The sequence below is a fragment of the Somniosus microcephalus genome, chromosome 6 (assembly GCF_052327205.1).
Source record: "Somniosus microcephalus isolate GS21.2 chromosome 6, FLI_Smic_1.0, whole genome shotgun sequence".
NCBI lineage: Eukaryota > Metazoa > Chordata > Chondrichthyes > Squaliformes > Somniosidae > Somniosus > Somniosus microcephalus.
The window spans coordinates 135,619,474-135,639,761 of NC_140992.1; the positions used below are offsets into that span (position 1 = coordinate 135,619,474).

General features: G+C 47.8%; 1 protein-coding gene across 2 annotated transcripts in view; it reads right to left on the minus strand.

Annotated features, from left to right (window-relative positions):
• Nucleotides 1–19,939, minus strand: part of LOC147116099 (cysteine protease ATG4B-like) — a 63,701-nt gene extending 43,762 nt beyond the window's left edge. For both annotated transcript variants that reach the window (XM_085990843.1, XM_085990842.1), the window contains exon 1: nucleotides 19,828–19,939. In XM_085990843.1, coding sequence (XP_085846969.1) covers nucleotides 19,828–19,924 — 97 coding nt within the window. In that variant the 5' untranslated portion in view covers nucleotides 19,925–19,939. The remainder of the gene's footprint in view (nucleotides 1–19,827) is intronic.
• Between the last annotated feature and the right edge of the window lie 349 nt (nucleotides 19,940–20,288).

Here is a 20,288-nt window from a genome sequence, read left to right on the forward strand (position 1 = left end):
CTCCTGTCCCAGTACTGATGCCAGTGTCCCAAGAAGCAAAACCCATTTCTCCCACACCAGTCTTTTAGACACGCATTTAACTCTCTAGTTTTATTTACCCTAGCCAAATTTGCACGTGGCTCAGGTAGTAATCCAGAGATTATTACCCTTGTGGTTCTGCTTTGTAATTTGGCCCCTAGCTGCTCAAACTCCCTCAGCAGAACCTCTTTCCTTGTCCTATCTATGTTGTTGGTACCAACATGGACCACGACAACTGGATCCTCCCCCTCCCACTCCAAGTTTCTCTCCAGCCCAGAGGAGATGTCCTTAACCCTGGCACCGGGCAGGCAACACAGCCTTCGGGACTCTCGCTCTCGGCTGCAAAGAACCCTATCTATCCCCCTAACGATACTATCCCCTACCACTACAACATTTCTTTTAACTCTCCCCACTTGAATGGCCCCCCGCTCCACGGTGCTGTGGCCAGCTTGCTCATCCTCCCCGCAGTCCCCGTTCCCATCCTCACAGGGAGTAAGAGCCTCAAACCTGTTGGACAAGAGCAAGGGCTGCGGCTCCTCCAACACTACCTCCTGGATCCCCGTACCTGCCTCACTTCTAGTCACACCATCCTGTCCCTGGCCACGGACTACATCTGAATTAATTAATCTACCTCCTGATACACAGAGTCCAGGTAACTCTCCCCCTCCCTGATGTGTCTCAGTGTTTGAAGCTCGGACTCCAGCTCTTCAACACGGAGTCGGAATTCCTCGAGCAGCCAGCATGTATCCTTTCAATAGCTGCAATATCCTTTCTGTACTGTGGTGAGCAGGACTGTATACAGTACATTATTCCAAGTGCGGTCACACCAATGCTTTATAAAGTGGCAGGATTACCTCCCTATTTAAGCTCAATATTAACCTCTTAATACATCCCAACATCCGATTTCCTTTACATTCATTCTATTTTGCAGAATAAACCCATCGTCTTATATAAAATATTAGACGTCATTTTCTCAAAAGGAAAATATCGCAGTTTGCAAACCTCCTGTGTCTCGCCTCTCCCTCTCTAGTTTCTACCACTAATGGCCCATCTGTGAAGGAGAAAATAAAAATAAACAGATAAAGACAGACAGAATATACAAGTTGCATTTATATACACCTTGTCGTATTGAATTAACTGTTGGAAGTACAGTCATTGTTGTGATGCAGGATTAATGAACTTTTGCCGTAACCCCAAACAGCGGAGGGAATCTCGTGATGCCTCAGAATGACATTTCCACTGAGGCAACTTTAAAAAACTGACTGGCTGCCCAATTTATACATCTTACTGTGTGTAATTGGAATGTCAACCACACCACACAAAGCACAAGAGGTCAGAGGAATGGCTGGTATAGAAAATAGAAATAGCAGGGCAGTGGGAAGACTTTCTTCTAAATCTGAGGTTACAGCACTTTGCTAGTGCACTTTTATCAGTACCATTACACTATAGGAAAAATATACAACACGCTTTGTTGTTGTGCAATACACTTATTGTACGATATCCTTGATCATAGAATGGTTACAGCACAGAAGGCCATTCAGCCCGTGCTGACTCTCAGCTCGTCCCACTCCCCTGCCCTTTTCCTGTAGCCCTGCAAATTTTTTTCTTTCAGATACTTATCCAACTCCCTTTTGAACGATGAGATTGAATCTGCCTCCAGGCAGTGCATTTCAGATCTTAACCACGTGCTGCGTAAAAAAGTTTTTCTTACGACGCCTTTGGTTCTTTTGCCAATCACCTTAAATCTGTGTCCTCTGGTTCTCGACCCTTCCACCAATGGGAACAGTTTCCCTCTATCTACTCTGTCCAGACCACTCATGATGTTGAACACCGCTATCAAATCTCCTCTCAATCTTCTCTGCTCCAAGGAGAACAACCCCAGCTTCTCCAGTCTATCAACATAACTGAAGTCCCTCATTCCTTGAATTATTCTCATAAATCTTTTCTGCACCCTCTCCAAGGCCTTTACTCTATACCTCTATTTATGATGCCCAGGATCCCGTAAGCCTTTTTAACCGCTTTCTCAACCTGCCCTGCCACCTTCAACGATTTGTGCACACATACCCCCAGGTCTCCGGTTGTGCACCCCCTTCAGGATTGTACCATTTAATTTATATGTCCTCTCCTCATTCTTTCCACCAAAATGTATCACTTCACACTTTTCTGCATTAAATTTCATCTGCCACGTATCTGCCCATTTCACCAGCCTGTCTGTGTCTTCCTGAAGTCTATCACTATCCTCCTCACTGTTCACTATACTTCCAAGTTGTGTGTCAGCTGCAAATTTTGAAATTGTGCCCTGTACACCCACATCTAAGTCATTAATATATAATCAAGAAAAGCAGTGGTCCTAGAACCGACCCCTGGGGAACACCACTGTATACCTTCCTTCAGTCCGAAAAACAACCGTTCACCGCTACTCTGTTTCCTGTCACTTAGCCAATTCTGTATCCATGCTGCCACTGTCTCTTTTATTCCATGGGCTTCAACTTTGCTGGCAAGCCTATTATATGGCACTTTGTCAAACACCTTTTGGAAATCCATGTACACTACATCAACTGCATTACCCTCATCAACCTTCTCTGTTACCTCGTCAAAGAACTCGATCAAGTTGGTTAAACACGATTTGCCTTTAACAAATCCGTGCTGGCTTTCTTTAATTAATCCACACTTGTCCAAGTGATGTTAACTTTGTCCCTGATTCCTGTTTCTAAAAGCTTCCCCGCTACCAAGGTTAAACTGACTGGCCTGCAGTTGCTGGGTTTATCTTTACACCCTTTTTTGAACACTGGTGTAACATTTGCAATTCTCCAATCCTCTGGCACCACCCCTGTATCTAAGGAGGATTGGAATATTATGGCCAGTACCTCCACGATTTCCGCCCTCAATTCCCTCAGCATCCTAGGGTGCATCCCATCCGCTCCTGGTGACTTATCTACTTTAAGTACAGCCAGCCTTTCTAATACCTCTTTATCAATTTTTATACTATTAAGTGTCTCTACTACTTCCTCCTTCACTATGTCTATGGCAGCATCCTCTTCCTTGGTGAAGACAGATGCAAAGTACGTATTTAGTACCTCAGCCATACCCTCTGCCTCCATGCATAGGTCTCCTTTTTGGTCCCTAATCGGCCCCACCCCTGCTCTTACTATCCTTTTACTATTTATATGCCTATAGAAGACTTTTGGATTATCTTTTATGTTGGCTGCCATTCTATTCACATACCCTCTCTTTGCCCCTTATTTTCTTTTCCACTTCTCCTCTGACCTTTGTGTACAACCTAATTCTCAGATTTATTTGCAACCTGACATCTGTCATACGCACTCTTTTCCTGCTTCATCATATTGGCTATCCGTTTCATCATCCAGGGAGCTCTGACTTTAGTTGCCCTACCTTTCCACCAGTGGGAATGTACCTCGACTGTACCCAAACTATTTCCTCTTTAAAAGTAGCCCATTGTTCCACTACAGTTTTGCCCGCCAATCTTTGATTCCAGTTTACCCAGGCCAGATCGGTTCTCATCCCCCTGAAATTGGCCTTCCCCCACTTAAAGATTCTTACTCTAGATTGCTCCCTATCCTTTTCCAGAGCTAATCTAAACCTTATGATAATATGATCACTGTTCCCTAAATGTTCACCGACTGACACTTGCTCCACTCACCCACCTCATTCCTCAAACTGCTACCTCATTCCTCAAACTGCTACCACGAGTGAGATCACAACCACCAGTGCTTCACTGTAGTGATACAGCGCTTCGAACATCCTCTCCAGATAAATTTTGACCTCCCAAACTGTCGTGCTGGGTGTTATACCACAGTTCATAACAATAGTGTTAAATGCATCCAACCCATGCTACATCCAACCTGGAATGCTCGATGCAGACACTTGATAAATAGGAGCATATAGTACCAAAACAAAGACATAATTCTAATACCTATACAAATCATTGGTTAGACTGCAGTTGGAATATTGTGCATAGTCTTGGGCATTCTGCTTTAGGAAGGATGTCAAGGCCATGGAGAGAATGCAGAAAAGAATCACTAAAATGCTACCGGGGATGAGAAGCTTTAGTGATGAGCAGAGACTAAAGAAACTGGGTCTTTTCCCAGTTAAGTGAAGCTCTGACAGAGATGCTCAAAATTATAAAAGGTTTTGATAAGGTAAATAGCAAGAAACTATTTCCACTATGTATATGCATGGAGTTGTTAAGACATGGACTGTCCTACCAGCAACAGTTGTGGAAGCAGAATCCATAACAGCTTTTCAAAGGGAAGTGGATGAATGATTGAAAAATAAAATTGTAAAAGGGAATAGGAAAAATGCAGGGGAATGGGAATAAGTGGACAGCTCTTTCAGAGAGCCAACACAGCCGCGGTGGGCTGAGGCATCATCTGTGCCGCTAAAATTGCGATTCGTTGCTGAGCACTGCTACACAAGTTTGAATAAAAGGAAAAAACTGCAAATGCTGGAAATTTGAAATAAAAGATGCTGGAAATATACAGCAGGCTCTGTAAAGAGAAAAGGTAGACTAATGTCTCAGGTATAATCCTTCTACTGAATAATGTAGACTCACCTGCTCATTCCCAGTTCATTTAAGCAGTATAAAACTGAGCCCCCGTCTGCGCTCTAGGTGGACATAAAAGATCCCGTGGCACTATTCGAGGAAGGGCAGGGGGGTCCGGGCCAATGAATATCCCTCAACCAACATCACTAAAACAGATTAACTGCTCATTATCTCCTTGCTGTTTGTGGGAACTTGCTGTGCTCAAATTGGCTGCTGTACTTCCTATATTACAACAGGGACTACACTTCAAAAGTACTTCAGTGGCTGTAAAGTGCTTTGGGATGTCTTGATAGTGAAAGGTGCTATAGAAATCCTAGTTCTTTCTTTCCTTCAAATCATTTAAAACAGACAGCTCCATCACCTGAAGGCTAGCAGTGCATCGCTTACTTGCCTCTGACTCACTGTTCGAATTATAGGCTTTCCGTTGCCATTATTTTCTTTGAGACAGCATCACTGAGACGGCCTAACAAACACAGTAATTACCATTCACCATTAATGACTTCATAAATTACTAGGCTAAAACTATATAATGGAGCTTTGTATCTGCAGTAAATGTTGTGACTGCAATATCTACCAATTTTGTTCCTTTTTTGTTGTTTTCCCTCTTCTAATTGGTGATTAACAAAAGTAAAATAACCACATTCCTAAGAAAATTATACCAATAACATCACAGCAAAAAACATTTCTTGAGACAGCTCCTCATCCCCCCTGCGCTGCCCACTTTAGAGCTTTTAAAATGATATTTTTTGGCCTTTTAAAAGAGGAAAAATGGTGTCCAATAGTGCACCTCACTAACAGTGGAGACACGCAGGTAAAGGCTCAGTCCCAGCTCCCATGCTGTCTAATTCACACCAGCCTCCTTGCTCAGTGGCCTATAACTGGAGTGCTGGGAATTTGCTTCATTGCCTGTAGCTCACTGCTATGCTTCCCAAGTGATGGGAACTACAATCACAGGCACCATGCCATTCAGGATCCTCTGGAGTTTAGTAAATGACATCAGGTGCTAAGCATCTGTACTGGATCTGAGTGAGTGAGGCCACAGTAAAGATCAGAAACCACAGTCCTGGCCCAGGACTACCCACCATGAGTAACTCATGAGAAATCTGCTGCTAAATATACTGTCAGTGGTACATACTTTAGCAACAGTCACACCAAACTCCTACTTTAACAAAAGCAAAATATGCAGATGCTGGAAATCTGAAATAAAAACAGAAAATGCTGGAAATACGCAGCACATCAGGCAGCAGCTGCAGAGAAACAAGAGTTAACGTTTCAGGTCAATGGCCTGACGAAGGGTCATCGACCTGAAACGTGAACTCGGTTTCTCTCTCTACAGATGCTGCCTGACCTGCTGAGTATTTCCAGCATTTTCTGTTTTTATTCCAAACTCCTACTTTCTACTTCCATTCTAAAGTTTTAAAAACAATATCCCGGTTAGAGAATTTACCACAAGTTACAATCAAGACCCTGATTACAGATCACAACAGTTCAATACAACGGTCAATAGCCAAGAACATACTGCAAATCACAGCACAATATTTTCATAGGTTACTGAAGTTACTGCAATGGGTTCAATGTATGGAACCCAGATGGAAGCATCTGGAAGCATGCGGCTCGAGTGGAAATAGCCTCACCTAAATTGGCCAAAAAATGAGAAAGCACTCCAGAAGGAGCTTCCTCACTGACCAAACCAGCCCACTGCAGAGGCCTGAGTGAGCTTCCTCACTGATCAAACCAGCCCACTACAGAGCTGAGTGAGCTTCCTCACTGACCAAACCAGCCCACTGCAGAGGCCCGAGTGAGCTTCCTCACTGATCAAACCAGCCCACTGCACAGGCCTGAGCTTCCTCACTGACCAAGCCAGCCCACTGCAGAGCCTCCAGAGTGGGCACCCCACTGGCAATCTGGTCTCTGTGTCTTATTGTCCTCTCAACCTTTCATCTCAGTGCCTCACACTCGGATTTTGAGTGAACCTAAAAGGTCTTGATGCCTGACTAAGCTTCCTCACTGCCCAAACCAGCCCATTACAGAGCCCTCAGAGTGGGCTTTCACAGGTGGGGCAGACGGTGGTTGAAGGGGCGGGTGGGTGGGGTGCTTGGGTCGACGTGCGCTTCTTCCGCTTGCTCCCCGAGAAAAGACTCGAGGTGTTCGGCGCCTTCCACTTTGTGCGGTCTTGGGTCAGGGATTCCCAGGTGTCGGTGGGGATATGGCACTTTTTCCAAGGAGGCTTTGAGGGTATCCTTGAAGCGTTTCCTCTGCCCACCTGGGGCTCTTTTGCCGTGTCGGAGTTCCGAGTAGAGCGCTTGTTTTGGGAGTCTCGTATCGGACATGCGGACGAGGTGACCTGTCCATCAGAGCTCATCAAGCGTGGTCAAAGCTTCGATGCTGGGGGTGTTGGCCTGAGCGAGAACACTGACGTTGGTGCGCAAATCCTGCCATTGGATTTGCAGGATCTTGCGGAGGCAGCGTTGGTGGTACCTCTCCAGTGCTTTGAGGTGCCTGCTATACATGGTCTATGTCTTTGAGGCATACAGGAGGGCGGGTATCACTACTGCTCTGCAGACCATGAGTTTGGTGCAAGGTTTGAGGTCCTGGTCTTCAAACACTCTCTTCCTCAGGCGGCCGAAGGCTGCACTGGCACACTGAAGGCGGTGTTAGACTTCGTCATCGATGTCTGCCCTTGCTGACAGTAGGCTCCCGAGTTTTGGAAAGTGGTCCACGTTGTCCAAGGCCTTGTCGTGGATTTTGATAATCGGGGGGCAATACTGTGTGGCGGGGGCAGGTTGGTAGAGGACCTTTGTCTTCCGGATGTTTAGTGTAAGGCCCATGCTCTCGTACGCGTCGATGAAGGTGTTGACATGTTGATGCAACACCCATATTACAAAACATGTAACACACAATGTATTATCAGGACCACTAATTTAATTGCTGAATTACATTTTTAACTACATAGAACATAAGAAATAGGAGCAGGAGTCTTTGAGCCTGATCCGGTATTCAATAAGATCGCGGCTGATCTTCGACCTCATCTCCACTTTTCTGCCCGATCCCCATATCCCTTGACTCCCATAATATTTTGGGATCTCTGTTGGTCTCTCCCAGGAGAGCAAATATACATTAATAAAATAAAATTAACTTTTACATTCAATTTAGCAAAAGTATGTCAGCAATTTTTGCAACTCGAAGTGGGAGAAAATGAGAAGGGTCTTGCAGTTAGCATACTCAGTGAATGGCCAGTCTTGATGTCAATCATTGTTTACAAAATTTACCTTAAAGGTCATCTCAGAGGAAAGTCTGAAAGTTGTTCTTCGCAATAACACCCTGATTAAATGGTTTACATTGTTGAGGTTTTTATGCCAATACCTCTCAGGCTTTGCACCTTATTCACTCCACTGCAAGGGGATGGGGCTTACAAAGTCCTGTATGAATGGACAGCCTTGCTCTCAAGTCATTACAATTTATCTTAGAAAAGATCATTTAACTCGGGTAAAAGTCCCAAAATCCATGGTTTACACTATTTTCTTCAGATTACAGTAGTGTTCCCCTTAATCACTGCAGCTAGTACAATCTGAAGAGAAACATTTTCCATTTGGACAAGATCACTCTGCTTCATCCTGAGAAACTGTAGTTTCACTGCACATTACATACATAGAATTTACAGCACAGAAACAGGCCATTCAGCCCAACTGGTCTATTTCAGTGTTTATGCTCCAAACAAGCCTTCTCCCACCCCTCTTCATCTAACCCTATCTGCATATCCTTCGATTCATTTCTCCCTCACGAACATGACTAACCAACCCCTGTTTATCTACAAGCATAGGACACAGTGACACAAATCATATTGTCATAACACTTCTTGAGGCATCGCCAGATTATCTGAAGAATAAAATGATCATTGGAAGGCAAGAGTCAGAAATTCTCTCGTTAGACATGGCCCAGAAATTCGGGTCGAGAGCTTCCCGCGGGTGCAAGCCTCCGACCTGCACTTACCTAGCGCGCCGGCCTTTGAGCTGTGGGCCCGCATGGGATTCCGATCCTGGGCCTGCTCCAGCTGCCGGCGCGCAGTGCTTGCGTATCCCAGGGACGCAGTTAGTTCGATGCGTCCCCTGGGGTCACATGGGCCATGGAGAGCCAATGGTAATGGAAATGCCCATTCTTAAAATTGACAGGAAGAGCTGTCAAAACTGTAAATACTATAAGCCCCAAAACATCACTAAATCTTCAAATAATTTTTTTTTTTTTTTTTTTTTTTAAATCACATTTTTAAAATAACTATAAATTACATAAAATCACTTTTAAACAATAATTTTAATTTTTGAACAAATTAATTACATTTTCTAACAGGGCTAAAAATAAATTTACCTTTCTTTAAAGTATTTAAAAATAATAAACCTGTGGAAAAAATGTTTTAATTCACCACTTACCTTGTAAAAAGCAGACGTTGCGCCTGCTTTTTACATGTGTAACTCCTGGAGACATACCCTCCCGGAGAAACCTGCAAAAAAAATGTAAGTTCCAGGCGCACGCGCTGCCTCTCCGGCGTATGCGTTCGACCTCTGAACCCCTTCCTTTAAGGGAACGGAAGTTCCGGTTTCCCGCCTATGCGCAGTGCATGCACGAAATTGGCACTTCCGTTGGGCCTACGGGCGAGTACCCCGTGCGTACTCACCCGTGGAGACCCGAATTTCTGGGCCATAGCCTTTCAATCGTAGTGAGAAAATCCTACTGAGGCATGGAGGGAAATTGTGCACACGACACATGCTCAAACTACAACATGTCCCTGAAGCCAACAACATGATGGATCCGGGTCCAAGTATCAATACTAAGCCCAGACCTTTGAGAGGCTGAAACATTCATGTAAAATAATTAATTAAGCTATTTAAAAAACAAAAGACAATTTAATAGGCATTTAACCATATTATTGTAAAATAGGCATTTTTAGCCAGCATTTGCCAGAACAAAAAGAATGGTTGACGCAAAATATTTCAAAGGGCCGAATGGCCTACTCCTACTTCTTATTTCAAAATGTATTGTGTTACGATTTGGTTGGTTCACTTTCTCCTTTCTAATAAATTTACACATGACTGACATACAATTAATTAATTTGAATCACTTAGTAAACTTGCATATGGTGAGCAAGAAGGGTGAATGAGACTGGGTGGCTTATGCAGAGAAAAACCATCAGCCCAGACTTAATGGTCTGTTTCTATGCTGTAACATGCTTTGATTCCATGTTGGCTCATCAGCTAGACGTAGTTTGCATTAAAGAATTTTGCATATAATTGGCCTAAACAAAGTGTGATGGTCGCATTACAGGAAGTGCACACAGATTTACTGTTTTTCTAATATAAATGTACGAGCAGATCACTTCTGATTCTACCCAGAGTGAGTCAGAGGTTATCTGTTGTTGTGAGGAGGTGCGCTCGGCTGTGGGAGCAGTGCCCATCTCCACTACAAGGATTTAGAAAGAAGTCTGTACGAGTTCTGCTCAGAGACACTGAATAAATGGTTTCTGAATCTAGCATTTTCCTTATGCAACCCAGTTGAAAAGTTGCCATTCCAAGACTAGATAGCTCATAACAGAATGGAACACACACAGGATGAGGGCCTACAGCACTCTTCAGTGAAGCCACAATAAAATAACTAGCACAAAGAACATGGGCAAAGTGTGAAGCTAAATGCTTCCCCCAGGCTGAGGCCCATCATCCTCCTTTTGCTAGGTTTTTGCTCCATGTTTACTCATCCTTACACAGGCATACACACAAACACGACACTATGACAGTACATTGCTGTTGTTTGAAGGCTGCCTTCCAGACAACTTTGTAACATATGTTCCTTTTCTATTTTTTGTAAGAGTGCCCAGGAAGCCAGCCAGCAGTCCCAGTGCCACCAAAGGACCATGCATCATTCACACCACCTGTCACAACCAACACCACAATTATGTCCACCCGAGAGGATTACTGAGTTTGAGGTGGTAGCACAAGGTGAATCACTATATGCGTGAGGAGCAACAAGTGGTGCTGGCAGACCCTAGGGATCCGATCCTCACAGGACCCGCTTATAAAAAGATTGCTGCCTGAGCAAAATTGTCAACTGGAGCCATTCGAGTGTCAAAAAGTGCCACAAGCTCTGGCTTAGTAGCATATAGAAAGCCCATCACAGCAGTTGTGCTGGACGCTTCTCCAACTATTCTGCAATGGAGCACGTGCCAACTCCAGGAGCGTCTGCAGCAGAGCCTATGGGGAAGAAGTCCCAAGTCCAATTGGAGCCTCACTTGTGAATGCTCAGACTGCTGTCAATCTACAAGTGATTCTCTTGTCCAGCTTCCACATGCCGGGGCATTGGATTAGGAGTACCCCGAGGCAGGACTTCATGGAGCCTATTGCTGCCCAAAGTTGCTCCCCTGCAAATCAGTAGCCGTGCCAATGGAGTGCCTAGCAGCAGGGGCATGGATGTTCTACACACAATCAAGCTGCTGTCTCTCAAGGAGACACCACACCTGGACCATCCAACTCCCACTCCCCCCACAAGCAAATGGCAAATGTGCCTGAAAACAGGTGAAACGAGTCGGCAGAAGCAATTGCATGGCCATCACAGGAACTAGCACAAGGAGATATAGGGCCAGCTCAATCCCAAGTGGTTTCTCCTTAGCCCCAGCAGCCGGTTACTCCTTCCACTGAGAAGTCACAGATTAGGAGTCAAAAGGCACACAATACACTCACTAAGAGGAAGTACCGCGACAAAAAACACGAACACGGCAGACAATTATTAGGGAAATAAATTGATTGCATTTTGACTTTGGTTCAGAGAGTTACTTTCTGAAGCTCCCTCCATCACTGGTGCACCGTGACTACAAGATGCACTGTAGCAACTCGTGAAGGCTTCTTCAATAGCACCTCCCAAACCCGCGACCTCTACCACCTAGAAGGGCAGCAGGCGCATGGGAACACCATCACCTCCAAGTCACACACCATCCTGACTTGGAAATATATCGGCCGATCCTTCATCGTCGCTGGGTCAAAATCCTGAAACTCCCTCCCCAACAGCACTGTGGGAGTACCTTCACCACATGGACTGCAGCGGTTCAAGGCGGCTCACCACCACCTTCTCAAGTGCAATTAGGGATGAGCAATAAAGGCTGGCCTTGCCAGCAATGCCCACATCCCATAAACAAATAAAAAAAGTAGCAACAAAGGGTGGGCACAGGGTCAGTGACCGTATTTTGGACTACTTGATCGGGTACATGTAGACAGAAGTGTTTGTTAAAAGGGACCAGTTCAGGCACCCAGCTGAACATCTCCTATATGATGCACAGGTGCTTTTTGTTTAAAATTTGTTCTTGGTTTGCGTACAAACACTGGCAAGGCCACATTTAGTGCCCATCCCTAGTTGACTAGAGCACTGTTTCAAGGTGCCACTGGTATTCTGTGCAAGGATCCTAGTACAGGAAACTTTCGATTAACCGGCCCCTAAATAACCGGAACGCCCTATCCACCGGCAAAATTCAGGAGTCCGTTCAGGTAACTTTTTTTACTCCATTTGTTGCTGTGCAAGGGTGTAGCTGAAGCTGTTGCTAAGCTACAGAGATGCTTGCAACTTGTGCCGATTGTTTTGAAACTGTTCCTAAGCAACAGGGTTTGTTGCTTTATACGGAGCTCTGAGCTCCGTATCTTTTACTATAGCGTTCGGTTATCCAGAATTGTTGATGAACCGGCACTACGTCGGTCCCGGCCGTGCCGGATACCAGAAAGTTTCCTGTAGTTGCAAGGGCTTCATTATTCCCAACACTCTGCTCTGTCCATGACTGGTGCAAGAGTGTCATTAGCCACAGCTGAAGAATGTAGCATTAATCAGAAGAACCATCCTTAAAGTCTGTATTTGCCTTCAAATAAGGGTGGCATAGACGATTGCCTTAGAATGAAGTGGGCATTGACCTAATCGCTGATCAGCTGAACACTGATGGTGTTGAACCCCTTTCTGTTCATGCAGGCCATAGCATTGTGGAGATGACCACCTAGGCTTTGGGGCATCCAGCAATGAGATAAATTTGGGTAGCTCAATCACACTGCTGTTGTTGTTCAGTGGGAAAGGTATTGAATGAATTAGTCCGACTGAACAATGCACTAGGGACCCATTTCATAATCTGTGCACTGCAAATTGCCTTATATTGCAAACATCCTTGTGGCAAACTGGAAGGGGCCAGATGCATAAAGGTGAAGGTGGTGGTGAACTTCTCTACTACCAACAGTTCTGTCCCCATGGTGAGGTTGACTGTAGGTTTGTTTACAGCAGTTGGCACAGCTCTGCAATTGCACCCTGCTGAACCAGAGTCTATAAAGGCAGTTTTCCTCGTGACAATGTCAGAGAGATGTAACTAGGCCTGTAGAGATAGTCACTTGGGTAAGATGACTCCACACAGTCTGCCCAGCATCCATTCTTCAATCTTCTTCACCCTCTTCCATCAAATTCAAGGAGAGGCAAGCACTGAATCGGATTTACTGCTAACTTACAGCTCAATTGCATCAACAATTTATGGAGCAGTCCAGCATGAAGAAACACTTCCCAAAAGGCAAAAATGTGACTGGTTCTTAACAGACATCATAAATGGGTCAGCTTAGCACACTGCATCTGTGCAGCATCAACCTGGGATTGCAAGTGCTGCCCGTTGTTCATTCACACATGATTAGGCATTTAAACGGAGTTCTTGCAGGAACAACCAGCGCTGGCGATCCACCAGGTTCAGCATCTCGGGCAACGTGCCAGAAAGAGTGGGCCCCGGGGGTGAGGGAGGTGGAAAGCCACCAAGTTCAGGATGTCCCCGCTTCCCAGTCCCAGCATGCCTAGATGTCGCTAGGCAAGTCTACACTTTTGTGCCACGAGTATAGATGAGGATTGAATACATTATGCAATGATAATCAGAAATGTACATGAATGTAAATTATACTCAGCACAGAATGCCAGCCTTAGTTCAGTGGTAGGACTCGTCTCTGAATCAGAAGGTCATAGGTTCAAGTTCCAATCCAGGATTTGAACACATAATCTGGACTGGCACTCCAGTCAGGATATGAATAAGGATCAAATATAGTGTACCTGTATGTGGCAGATCTTTTGCTGAGGACAAAGTAAAATATATGATTGTTTAATCCGCAAAAGGAGGAGATATTAGAACAGGTGACCAAAAGCTTGGTCAAAGAGGTAGGTGTTAAGAAGCACCGTTAAAAAGGAGGTGGAGGAGTTTGGGGAGGGAATTCTAGAGCTTAGGGCCTAGATGGCTATAGGCACAACCGCCAATGGTGGGGCGAAAGGAGTTGGGAATGCGCAAGAGGCCAGAGTTGGAGGAACGCAGAGTTCTTGGAGGGCTGGAGGTGATTACAGAGAAAGGTAGAGGCAAGGTCATGTAGGGATGAGGACAAGGATGAGAATTGTAAAATGGAGGCAGTGTCGGACCGGATGCCAATGTAGGTCAGCGAGCACAGGGATGATGGGTGAACAGGACCTGGTGCAGGATAAGGTATGGGCAGCAGAGTTTTGGATGGTGGAAGATGGGAGGCCGGCCAGGAGAGCGTTGGAATAGTCGATGTTGGAGGCAACAAAAGCATGGATGAGTATTTCAGCAGCAGATAGGCTGAAGCAGGGCTCGAGATGGAGGTGGCAGTAGGCGGACTTTGTGATGGAGAGGATATGGGGTCAGATGCTCATCTGAGTCAAATAAAACACCTAGGTTGTGAAGTCTGGTTCAGCCTCAGCCAGTGGCCTAGGGGGGTGGAATTTGTGACCAGGGGCCAAAGACAATGGTTTCCATCTTCTTTAATTGCAGGAGATTGTGGCACATCCAGGACTTGATATTAATCAAGCAGTTTGACAACACAAAGGCAGTGGGGGGGGGGGGGGGGGGGGGGGGAAGAGATGAGGGGGTTGAGAGGTGGTGGCGAGTTAGAGCTGGGTGTCGTCAGTATATATACGGAACCGGACGTTGTGGCCGAGGGGCAACATGTAGATGAGAAATAGGAGGGGGGGCTTAACAGTGCGAGGGTGGGAAGAGAAGCCATTACAGGAGATTTTCTGGCTACGACTGGATAGATAAGAATGGAACCAGGCGAGGGCAGTCGCGCCCAGCTGGACGACAGAGGCATTGGAGGAGGATGGTGTGATGTGCCAAAGGCTGCATATGGGTTGAGAAGGCTGAGGGATAGTGCACCATGGTCACAGAGGATGTCATTTGTGACTATGATTAAGGCAGTTTCAGTGCTGTGGTAGTGGTGGAAACCTGATTAGAGATGTTCAAAAATGGAGTTATGGGAGATGAGGCGGCAGTTTGCAAGGACCGAGGGAGTCAAGGGTATGATTTCAGAGGAGGGGGCCAGGAAGAGAAGTTGGGTGGTTAGCAGTTTAGTGGGAATAGAGTCAAGCAAGCAGGAGGTGGGTCTCATTGACAAGATGAGCTTGGAGAGGGCATGATGGGAGATAAGAGAAACTAGAGAAAGATGTGAGTTTTGGGTGAGGGCAGGGGGCAACCTTTGGGGAAGCTTGGCTTGGTGGGAAAGGTGATGGAAGGGATGCAGCAGAGGCAGCTGAACACATGGTCTCAATCTCAGTGACAAAAAATCCATGCACTCCTCTCACTTGTTGCAAGAGGGGCTGAGAGGAGTTTAAGGAGACAGCTGGTAGTGGAGGAAAAACACCAAGGTTATATTTGCAATTCAGGATGCGTGAAGGAATAAGCCATATTTCAGAAAATACACCATCATATGAACAGAATTCTGATTTTATTAATACATGATATACTGGGTTTAAAAATCTAAAGTCTCAAACGACACAAGCTGTGCAAACAGGCTTCCGAGATGGGATGGTTTGATAACACAAGTTGTAAACACCACAAGCTTTTGAAATGGGAATTGGTTAAAAATACTAAAACAATGGCCCTATTGAAATAGCAGTTTGGCACTTCCAGAAGGTCTGGAGTTTGGGAGAAACACAATGGAATGACCCAAGTGTTAAAAACTAACACTTCGAACAGGAACACAGAATATTAAAAAACCATGTGCCTTTGTAAAAGTAACATCAAATGAAACAGGAAACACAATTATAATATAACCAACTAAGATGGCTAGGAAAACAAACACCCCAGTTGAAGTGTTTTTAATTTACATGTTGTAAATATACCAACAGAACACTTTGAAGATATGACTTCAATAGATGACACCAAGCAATCACATGGTTTTTGCATTGAAAATGGAAAAATAGTTAGTAGACACGACATCTGCTTTCAAATAGTTAAGCCAATATTAAGAATTGAATGGAAGACCTTCGATAGGAATGACATCAAATAAATACTATAGGTACAACCCCGGTAATCCGGCACCCTCGGGACCAGGCCGGTGCCGGACCACTGAAAATTCCAAACCACTGAAGGTGTCGAAAGTCACCACAAACACCGCCACCACCTGCTCCTCCTCTTCCTGCTGCTGCCCTCCCTGTGCCGCCGCCGACCCCGCCGCCCACGGGCTGCTCGGGCTCAATCGCTCCGCCGAGCCGTCGGTGATGCTGCGCGGTCCAGGCGCTGATCCTGACCCAGCGGCGGTCCCGGGACCCGAGCTGGACCCATCCCAGGGAGGGAATGTGACAGCAGGACCTTCCTCGTGCCGGACCACTGAAGGTGCCGGATTACCGGTGCACTACTAGTCCAAAGATGTGCGGGTTAGGTTGTTTGGCTATGATAAATTGACCCTTAGTGTTAGGGGGATTAAATACGTGGGGTTACGGGGATAGGGTGGGATATGTGTTGGTGTAGGGGTTACGGGGATCGGGTGGGATATGTGTCGGTGCAGGGGTTACGGGGATCGGGTGGGATATGTGTCGGTGCAGGCTCGATGGGCCGAAATGGCCTCTATCTGCACTGTGGGGTTTCTGTGATTCTGTGACTACCTGTACTGTCATATTGTGTTTTATGATAAGTTTTTGAAACACCTAAACAACAGACTGAAGTCTGCAAGCTAACAGTTGAATTGGCAGCAAGTATAGAGAAAAGTCAACAGGAAGATGACTAGAGATAATTAGCTTACATCAGCAGAAAACTTCAAAGAATATACCACTAAAAAAAGGTATGAAAATAGACTTTTCAGATAGACACAGTCAGAAGTCGCTGGAAAGGGGCAAAGCGATTCTCTCACTCTTGAGGCATCTCTAAGTTTTTAATTCTTTGAGTCTCGGGGATCAAAGGTACTTTTAATTTGATTTTGGTGGATATTCTGGATTAGAATTAAGAATAAGAAATGTAAAAATGTACGAAGTTAAGATTTGAGAATAAGGATCCCTGAGAAAAAGAAATGCAAGCTATTTGTATGTTGAACTGTTAAAGTCGCGATTGACTTATCAGCTGAATGTCAGTTCTTTAATAAATGTATATATTTTTAGAATTGTCTCAAGTAGTATTTCTGTATCAAACTCGCAAACTCAATTTCTCTACACCCTTTTGTAAGGAGTTGCAGAATTCTGGAGGTTTTCCGGACCCTCATAATATCTGGAAGGTTACAATCTAGTTAAACTTATTTAAAAAGTGCTATCCGGAGGACGGTAACATCTTCAGTTGTTCCTTTCCTTCAGGGAGAGATAGCCTGGACCTTTAGACCCAATTAAGCGTCTTATAGAATTCGGCTATCTCTAACTTGAGTTGAAAATGAACGTCTGGAGAATACGCCTGAACTGGGGTAGCCCGAAAAGGGCTAGGACTAGTAATTATCCCTTCAGAATATCCTGGAGTAATACACTGTTTTGACAGAGAGCAGGGCCTGATGATGTTTGATATGGTCCAGCCAGATCTGGTGATGAATGGCTAAACCAGTTGTGCGCCATATACATTCAACTTGACACCCCTTGGACTTAAAGTGGTGGACATAATGGGGGAAATGACCAGGGTGGGAGAGAGCAAGGGTTTTATTGGGGACAAGGACATCAAAGGTGGAGGTGAGGGAATGATTGAGCAGATTGACAGCTGCAGATGTATCATGGCGAAAGGAAAGCCAAAGGCAAGACCATTGGGAGTTTGAATGTGCCGTTGTATGCAACTTGGGGAGAGTTTTTTCCCCCCAATTTAAATTGAGACATCACCCATACAATAACCAACAGAATATACCGCAAACCACTTCAATATAAACGCCTGGCAGCTACACTCACGCAGGGAGTGACCTCCACGTTAAAGATAATAAAACATGCAGAGGTGACTTGAACACCAGAGTTGACAGTACTGAAAACAATTTAATAAAGTTACTGTTAAATCATTGATCTTGAATTGGCAAAGCAATTAAACTCAGGGCCAAACTGCTAAGTGAAGAAACAGAGAATGCAGAATGATGACAGTGGGACATGGAGCAACTAGAGATGGTGAAAGGGCTCAGTGGGGTCTAAAACTCACCTCATGTGAGCAGGTAACAGAGACGGGGGGGGGGGGGGGGGAAAAGAGAGAGACGGGGGGGGGGGAAAGAGAGAGACGGGGGGGGGGGAAGAGAGAGACGGGGGGGGGGGAAAGAGAGAGACGGGGGGGGGGGAAAGAGAGAGACGGGGGGGGGGGGAAAGAGAGAGACGGGGGGGGGGGGAAAGAGAGAGACGGGGGGGGGGGAAAGAGAGAGACGGGGGGGGGGGAAAGAGAGAGACGGGGGGGGGGGAAAGAGAGAGACGGGGGGGGGGGGAAAGAGAGAGACGGGGGGGGGGGAAAGAGAGAGACGGGGGGGGGGGAAAGAGAGAGACGGGGGGGGGGGGAAAGAGAGAGACGGGGGGGGGGAAAGAGAGAGACGGGGGGGGGGGAAAGAGAGAGACGGGGGGGGGAAAAGAGAGAGACGGGGGGGGAAAAGAGAGAGACGGGGGGGGGAAAAGAGAGAGACGGGGGGGGGAAAAGAGAGAGACGGGGGGGGGGGAAAAGAGAGAGACGGGGGGGGGAAAAGAGAGAGACGGGGGGGGGGGAAAAGAGAGAGACGGGGGGGGGAAAAGAGAGAGACGGGGGGGGAAAAGAGAGAGACGGGGGGGGAAAAGAGAGAGACGGGGGGAAAGAGAGAGACGGGGGGGGGGAAGAGAGAGACGGGGGGGGGAAAGAGAGAGACGGGGGGGGGGAAAGAGAGAGACGGGGGGGGGGGAAAGAGACGGGGGGGGGGGGGGAAGAGACGGGGGGGGGGGGGAAGAGACGGGGGGGGGGGAAGAGACGGGGGGGGGGGGAAGAGACGGGGGGGGGGGGAAGAGACGGGGGGGGGGGGAAGAGACGGGGGGGGGGGGAAGAGACGGGGGGGGGGGGGGGAAGAGACGGGGGGGGGGGGAAGAGACGGGGGGGGGGGGAAGAGACGGGGGGGGGGGGGGGAAGAGACGGGGGGGGGGGGGGAAGAGACGGGGGGGGGGGGAAGAGACGGGGGGGGGGGGGGGAAGAGACGGGGGGGGGGGGGGAAGAGACGGGGGGGGGGGGGGGGGAAGAGACGGGGGGGGGGGAAGAGACGGGGGGGGGGAAGAGACGGGGGGGGGGGGAAGAGACGGGGGGGGGGAAGAGACGGGGGGGGGGAAGAGACGGGGGGGGGGGGAAGAGACGGGGGGGGGGGAAGAGACGGGGGGGGGGGAAGAGACGGGGGGGGGGGGAAGAGACGGGGGGGGGGGGAAGAGACGGGGGGGGGGGAAGAGACGGGGGGGGGAAGAGACGGGGGGGGGGGGAAGAGACGGGGGGGGGGGAAGAGACGGGGGGGGGGGAAGAGACGGGGGGGGGGGGGAAGAGACGGGGCGGGGGGGGAAAGAGACGGGGGGGGGGGAAAGAGACGGGGGGGGGGGGGAAAGAGACGGGGGGGGGGGAAAGAGACGGGGGGGGGAAAGAGACGGGGGGGGGAAAGAGACGGGGGGGGGGGGGGGGAAAGAGACGGGGGGGGGGGGGGGGGGGGAAAGAGACGGGGGGGGGGGGGGGGAAAGAGACGGGGGGGGGGGGGCGGGGGAGAAAAGACAGACGGGAGGGGCGGGGAGACAGATAGGGCGGGGTAGGCCCGGCTCTTTGAGACAAGTTGAACATCTCCCGAACTGACAGCCAGACGGCACTCCCTCCCGCGGCATTAGCTGACAGAGCCGAGCCTGGACACCGGGAGCAGGCCGGTCAGCACACGCCGCTCCAACTCGGCCACACCCAGACCGGCGGGGAAGGGGGAGTTGAGGCAGACAAGTTGGGGCGCTCACTTGCCGGCACCGGTTACCGTCCCTCGAAACCCCAGCCCAAGGCTGCGGCCTACCTGCATCCATTGTGCACCGTCCGCTCAGCCAACCCGGCCACACTGGGAGCCGCCTGGCGACGCTGAGTGACAGCTGCCGACGGCCAATCGGAGTCATGCAACGCCGCACTGGCACCGCCCGCGGGTGGGCGTGGCGATGCGCAAATGCGGTTGCGTCGCCGCTTATTTGTTGGCTGTCCTTTTTCGGGGAGGTTGTTGAATGCCGGAAGTTCTGGCAACGCCATCTTGTTATACGGAGAAAGGATTCTTTCGCAGCTTGATTGAATAGATCAGTTCCGCGGTGATTCCGCGTATTTATTAGTTATCATTTCATTTATAGGGTGGTATTTACAGCTTGAAGGCGTCGTATTTGCCTTAGTTCATCGCTGTTCCTGAGCTCGGTGGACCAGAGGTGGCGGGCGCCATGTTGTTGTGTGGCAATGTTTTCTCCCCTCGGCAGTGATGAACCATTCGGAGTGGCG